Source organism: Sinocyclocheilus grahami, unplaced genomic scaffold (assembly GCF_001515645.1).
Source record: "Sinocyclocheilus grahami isolate Dianchi unplaced genomic scaffold, SAMN03320097.WGS_v1.1 scaffold444.1, whole genome shotgun sequence".
NCBI lineage: Eukaryota > Metazoa > Chordata > Actinopteri > Cypriniformes > Cyprinidae > Sinocyclocheilus > Sinocyclocheilus grahami.
Window position 1 is genome coordinate 1180581 of NW_015505623.1, and position 7218 is coordinate 1187798.

The 7218-nt window shown below is 36.1% G+C and overlaps 1 protein-coding gene across 1 annotated transcript; it reads left to right on the plus strand.

Annotated features, from left to right (window-relative positions):
* The first annotated feature begins 2066 nt into the window (after positions 1-2066).
* Positions 2067-4766, plus strand: LOC107552255 (neurotensin receptor type 1-like). The gene is made up of 4 exons (XM_016234110.1): positions 2067-2687; positions 3286-3466; positions 4300-4384; positions 4484-4766. The coding sequence occupies exons 1-4, from the start codon at positions 2067-2069 to the stop codon at positions 4764-4766; spliced, it is 1170 nt and encodes a 389-aa protein (XP_016089596.1).
* The last annotated feature ends 2452 nt before the right edge of the window (positions 4767-7218 follow it).

Genomic DNA, 7218 nt, shown 5'->3' on the forward strand with positions numbered 1-7218 from the left:
TTGGATACTTGTGTTCCACAGAAGAAATACATGCATACAGGTTTGTATGACATGAAACCTTTCCTTTAAAAGTGGCTTAAATAACTCTCATTCAAATCCACAAGAATCCAGTCAAAACATTGAATTTTTGAAAATGTTTTTCTATTAAAAAAAGCCACTTTCTCTAACATGAAATCTGCTATGCACTTACTATATAAATAGCATTTGCAAGCAAAAGAAGAATCTTTGCAACTGTGAATGAGTTTGTATTGTGTGAAATCCAGACTGATTTTGCACAAGGCTGATTGGGGGTGTGCTAGAGGCAATTGAGCACAATGAAGGTATATACAGTGGGGCAAATAAGTATTTGATACACTGCTGATTTTTCAAGTTTTCCCACTTACAAAGAATGGAGAGATCTGTAATTTTCATCGTAGGTACACCTCAACTGTGAGAGACAGAATAAAAAAAAAATCCAGAAAATCACATTGTATGATTTTTAAATAATTAATTTCATATATATATATATATATATATATGTGTGTGTGTGTGTGTGTGTTCTATTCCTTTAAACTATCAATGCTACAGTTCAATGTTACTGCAGTTATCTATATTATGCTACAAATGCTCTTGATTGAGCTAAATTGTTTCATCAGGAATATTAGTGTACATTAAAAATTTGAGTTGACAATGTGATAAAAAGTAATATGTATATGCTTAAGTTTACAGCATATATTCATCATACTACATGCTAAGAGCAAAAACAAACAATGGTTATTTGCCAACCAAACTGAAATTGTCTTTGGCAAGCCCAGAAGTAAAGCGACAGCATGGATGTTAAATAAATTAAACTTAGTTTTGTGTGAAAATGCTGTTGAATAAAATCTCAAAGAAACTCTTTTACAGCATCAGCACATGGTTTGTCTAGTCAAGCACACTGTTTTAGACGGTTTAGTGCCAGAGGTGCAGTTCTGATGTTGGCAGAAACAATATCTCTATGCATAAGAATCATATGACACATATGTATAGATCAGGAGGAGGCAGTAGACAGGATGCCCCACATACATAGATCGCTGTTCGCTGAATGTGTTTTATTTGCACATTGTCAATGCTGGTGACTTAAAGTAGGGGAAACTAGGGCTAGTTGTCACACTTTTTTGTAACATTTTTGCTTACGTTAGGGTTATTTCTATAAAATCTTGGCTACAAAAAAAAAAAGCATTTTACTGTTGTTCTCTAAAATTATTATTATTAAATTCTTGATCTTTTACAGTGCAGTGGTATTATTACTGCCATAATATAGCTCTTGTTTATGGTTACTGATTTGTTTACATTTTAAAATGTACAATTATAACGATAATTATTAAAGTTTTTAATAATCATTATTTTACTAATATTTCAGGAAACATTAAATATTTCATTTAATGAATAATCATTTAATAAATAACAATTTCATTATGTAATAATTTAGTAGTAGTAGTAGTAGTAGTAGTAGTACTGTGTAGTCATATTGAATGGGTTCCAATAAAGAATACTGTTCATGAGGCAACTCTCAAATCTTTGTCAAGCTTTTTAAACCTGACGGTTTAACTTTTGTATTATTATTGAAAAATGTGTGTTTGTGTGTGTGGTATACTGGTATTCACCACGTTATCGGGACCAAATGTCCGCAAAAGTATAATAATACTAATAAATTTGGACCTTTTGGGGACATTTTTAGGTCCCTATTAGGAAACTGACATTTGGTTTAATACTGATGCATTGACGCATATGATTCATTGACATTAGTACATTTTAAATGCCAGTTATGTCATCGTATGTCATAATATGTAGTTATAAGGTCATAATATGGCATAATATGACGTATGTCTTAATATTCTGTTATACTTAATAAGTCCTTGTTTTGCCTTTACGCGTTAGCAGCCCCGCGCGCCCCTGCATGGAATAAATCAGCGATGTCATATTCACGCACAGATGCTTGTTTCAGCACGTTCCAAAAGGACACAAATAATCAGTGTTTTGTGTCGAGCATTTGGAGGTTTTAAAGAGAAATGACATCAAAAGAAACTTCGTGGGCTCTGAATCTAATGACAGAACTTTGGAATCGTGTTCTGGAGAACAGGACCCAGCAGTGCCCGCTCAACAGCACAGATTCCCCGCCGCTGGATGATTTGGATGTGAACACGGATATTTATTCCAAAGTGCTCGTGACGTTGATTTACGCTGTGCTGTTTGCAGTCGGTTTAATCGGTAACTCCATGACCCTGTACATATCTCTCCACTGGAGATCCATCAGACATCTCCAAAGCACCGTGCATTATCACCTCGCCAGTCTCGCGGTGTCCGACCTGCTGATTCTGCTGCTGTGTATGCCTGTGGAGCTGTACAACTTCATCTGGATTCATCACCCGTGGGCTTTCGGTGAGGTGGTCTGCAGGAGCTATTACTTTCTGCGGGACGGCTGCTCGTACGCCACGGCGTTTAACATCGTGAGTCTGAGCGTGGAGCGCTACGTGGCACTCTGCCACCCGTTCAAAGCCAAGAGTCGGATGTCTCGCGGACGCACCAGGAGACTCATCTGCGCGCTCTGGTGCGCGTCGCTTATTCTCGCCTCTCCGATGCTTTTGACCATGGGGCAACTTTACGTGGGTGAAGAAAGCATCTGTACCATCGTGGCCTCCTCCAACACCGCCAGAACTGTTCTGCAGGTGGGCATGAAGTCATATTGTCAGCGATTCTTTCTTTGTTCGTTTGTGCATTTTTCATTTTTTTTTTTTTTTTTGCATTGTTTGGCATTTTAACTGGATTTATGTTTTATTTCGTTTTTTTCTGTTATATATATATGTTTATGTGTTTTTTGGGGTGGGGGGTTAAGAGACCAACATATGCAATTTATTTTCATTTAAACATTGAAATAAACTGAAATTTTCACAATTTTCAGAACGTAGAAACATTGCAATGTACAACAAAGAACATTTTCATTAATCAAATAAATTTGTGTTGATCAGTAAACTCCTTTGACAGTCAGATGTTATTGATTCTATTGAAGCACAAGATACTCTTTGCTCATTCTCAAATCGTGCTGGAGCATGTGATCAGTTTTTGTTCAGTTGTGTCAAAAATATGTATTTATTTATTTATTTTTTAACAAATATTTTGCTTCAGGTGTGAAGAAATTATTAGAATAGGGACAGGGAGGGGATGTTTTCATTCACTCGACTTTTGGGATATAATCATTACACATGCCATCCCATTCCCACTTTTTGAATAGTTTCTGTTTCAGTACTAAATGTTTTTTCCTTACAGGTAAATGCCCTTCTCTCTTTTGTTGTGCCAATGCTGGTGATTACAGTGATGAATGGCCTGATAGGACATCAACTCCAGAGAATGACCCATCATGACTTATACTGTTCAGTAGCTTCAGATCACAGCGTCACAACAGAGAAAAACCGTGAGCGATCCCTACGCCATGGTGTCAAAGTCCTACGTGAGTGAAAGAAATGCATCATTTTAATATGTTCTGTTTCTGATGACAGTATAAATTTGAAGTTCAGTTGAAACCCAACAGAATAGACATATATTTAATCACTCCACAACTGAAAGTGTCTGATAAGAGGATATCAAGGTTTAGTGTCCGATTATCATGGATAGCTCATGCGGGCAGATGCCAAACTGCATTTTAAACCAACAAGAATTTGCATTCATTCACAGCTATTCAAAAATAGTATTGATTTAAAAAAAAAAGAGGCAGTATGATTGTGCATGATTGTATTGTTAATTAATTATTTTAAGTAACTTATATTTTAGACACAATATGTAAAGCTTCCTTATCCATTTTTGCTTCGTCAGTGAAAATAGTAGTGGCAACACAGTAGTGGTGTTTCCTTACTGAATTATTCAGTGGGTTTGAACAAATCGATTGAGTAAATGATTCAGTGATTCATTATAATCACTTGCTTCATTCCTAAATGAAGTTTTTGAACAAATCAAAAACTTTGATTGACAGGTTGTCACCACCTATTGGCCAGAACTAATTTTGGTATCATTCATTATATTAGATGTCACTGGGGTGGTATTCTTTCAAAAGGTAATAATATGTACATTTAAAATACAGATATGTACTTTTAAAGTACTAATATGTACCATAAGGTGCAAAGGTGTACCTTTTAGCTTTTGTGTCTTAGGGTGTTGCCCAAGTGAAAGATGTTTACCTTTTTTTCTGAGTGTGTTTTAATCATATTTGTCAAAGGTACTAATAATTACTAGTAAAAACCTTTAATTTCTTTGAAGTTCATTGTCATTGTTTTTCTCTGTTATCAGGTGGGGTTGTTTTTGCCTTTGTTTTATGTTGGTTTCCTTATCACTGTCGTCGACTGATGTACTGCTATGTAACTGGGTGGACAAAGTGAGTTTGCATATGCATATAACAAAAAAAAAATGCTTTTCAAATAATATGCAGATTTTATAACCTTGGTTTTGTCTTGTTTGGTTTTTTCCTCCACAGTGCACTTTACGATTTCTACCATTACTTTTACATGGTGACAAATGTGCTTTTCTATGTGAGTTCTGTCATCAATCCCATCCTATACAACCTGGTCTCATCCAATTACCGCCAAGTCTTTTTCTCCACTGTCACTTACTTTTGCCATATGCACTCTAAAAGACAGAGGACTAACCAGAGCAAGAGGAGCTTACAGCTACCGCAGCAACTCCAATCGTCCCTGGTCACACCCCGTAACAGTCAGCAGACCCTTTGTCCCATGGTGATCATGGACACTATGTACTGATGTTAATTCATTCTGGATTACAATGTGTATGTGTTGCTGTATTCTTCCATCAGTGCAGAGAGAAGAACAAAGGGCGTGTAGAAAAGTTATGTGCAAAATGCAAAAGTTTTGACAGCTGTACTGCTGAATCTTAAACATCATACACTTTCTACTCACTTTTAAGTTCAGTGTTTTATAAAATGTGCAAATGTGCTGTTTCAAGTGCATATAATATGTGGGCTACTGCAGAAAAACAAGAGTGTGCTATTCTGAACATGGAGCATGTTGTTAGGCCAGATATGCCATGTTCCAATAAGGATTATTCTTTTTTTTTTTTTCTCCAAAAAGTATTACAATTTCCATCCAATTAAATATTTTAGAGCGTGTTGTCATAATGTATATTCATTAGAAATGCGCCATCAAATAAAAAACGATTTTATTAATTTGCATGATATTTCCAGTTCTTCAAATCACACTCTTAAAAACAGGCTACCTCATATATCTAGTTTTTCCAAGACAATGGGAAGCCTGGTCCTTCAAAGAAAAAAAGGGTGTTGGGGGTGTGAAATATCCTGATTTTTTTAGATTTTAAATCACTGGATGTCATCTTAAGGCCCACTTGGAAGTTATAAATATTATCTGTAGACCTCATTTGGAGTCTAGTGCTTTAAGAAGTACCTGGATGTGTGGGCACATTCTTTGGACTGATTTAATTAATTATGTTTAATATTCAAATCACATACAGTACATAGGTAAGGGGCGAAAATAAAACAGTTTATAATAACACAATTTGTCACACGTTAAAAAACAAACAGTATTTTTATACCCAGCTAAGTACATGAAGTGCAAGTGAAGTGGGTGGGAAATTGTTGAGCAGTAACAGATAGGCCTATATTAGAAAAATAAAAGATGTTTAGACTTATATAATAATTCATTTATAAACAAATAAAGCTAATTTCCATGATACTGAAAATTTGAAACTGCAGCTTAAGAATGTGAAAAAATCCAGGTCTATTTAATTGGCTATCATTACACAAGATGGCGTTTCAAAAACTAATGAGCGCTCTACCTAGATAACATTCTTGGGCATCATATGCGCATTCCAAACACACAAGAATTTTGTGTTCATCTAGACCGGGGGTGCCCGACCCTGTTCCTAGAGATCTACCTTCCTGCAGAGTTCAGCTCAAACCCTGATCAAACACAACTGAACCAACCAATTAGGATCGGAAGGAGCACTTGATAATTACAGACAGTGTTGCCAACTGCTTTCAATTTAAAGTAGCTAAAACTGGTAGCTAAATGTCACTAGATGACATCACAATGGCAAATTCACTGATCTATATAAAGATGAACCTAGATCTTTGGGCAAGATGATAACTTAGATAAGGTTTGTCCAAGAAGTTGCTATATTTGTCCCTAAACTTTTGAAAAAAGTCTCAAAAGGGGCAGGGAAGTCGCTAAATCTAGCTACAAAGTAGCTAAATTGGCAACACTGATTACAGACAGGTGTGTTTGATCAGTGTTGGAACTGAACTCAGCAGGAAAGTAGATCTCCAGGAACAAGGTTGGGCACCGCTGATCTAGATAGTGTATGTAGTGAGTATTAGCATGTAGATTTCAATTTTTGTACAGTCTAATCTCTAATTGTCATTTCATTCGAATTTCATATAAAGAAATTATTTTAACCCAAAAAGCAAATTATTCTACCTCATGGTTCTCTTTAAAAAAAATAAAAAATCTTGTATAATCCCACCTAGGCTATCTTTAATCAGATGCACATTTAAAACTGGAATATAATCTAGTAATTTCAGTCACGTGTGTTTCATGAACACATAATCCTTTCTGGATTACAATCCGCCATATTTCTCAACCCACACTAGCCCCCGGCCTCTGCTCACTGTAGGCGCTGTTTTGTTGTGAAAACGAAACTACTTTGTTTGGTCTTCCAAAAATGGACACGACTAGAAATCAGTGGTTAAGTTGTATTTACAACACTGTTCCAGAACAGTTCAACCAAAATATTCAGATGTGAGCAGCGCATGTTATGGAGGACTGTTTCCTGATCCTGGGAGAGTAGACTACAATGCCGGCTGTTCTGACTCAAAGACTGTAAGTATGTTTTATATATTTAAAGAGTTTTTATATTTTATATATTTAAAGCGAGTTTTTTGAGCAGTGTAGAGTAGGGCTTGTTGTTTGTCATTTCTCCGATCACAAATGCAGACATGTTTTTATGTTTACGTGGTGCGATGCAACTCGTAAAAAGACAGTATAAGTCATTATAATCCATAATTATGTCCTCACTGGATGCAACAAATGCCTAGTTTATAATGGGTTTTCATGTTTTTGTCTCGTCGCTCCGGCCGGACAGAGCATCACAGTATGTAAGGGGCGTAACATTTCCGTCACACGCTTGAGGTATTCGGACAATCACAACGCATTGGATAGCTGGCCAATCACAGCACACCTC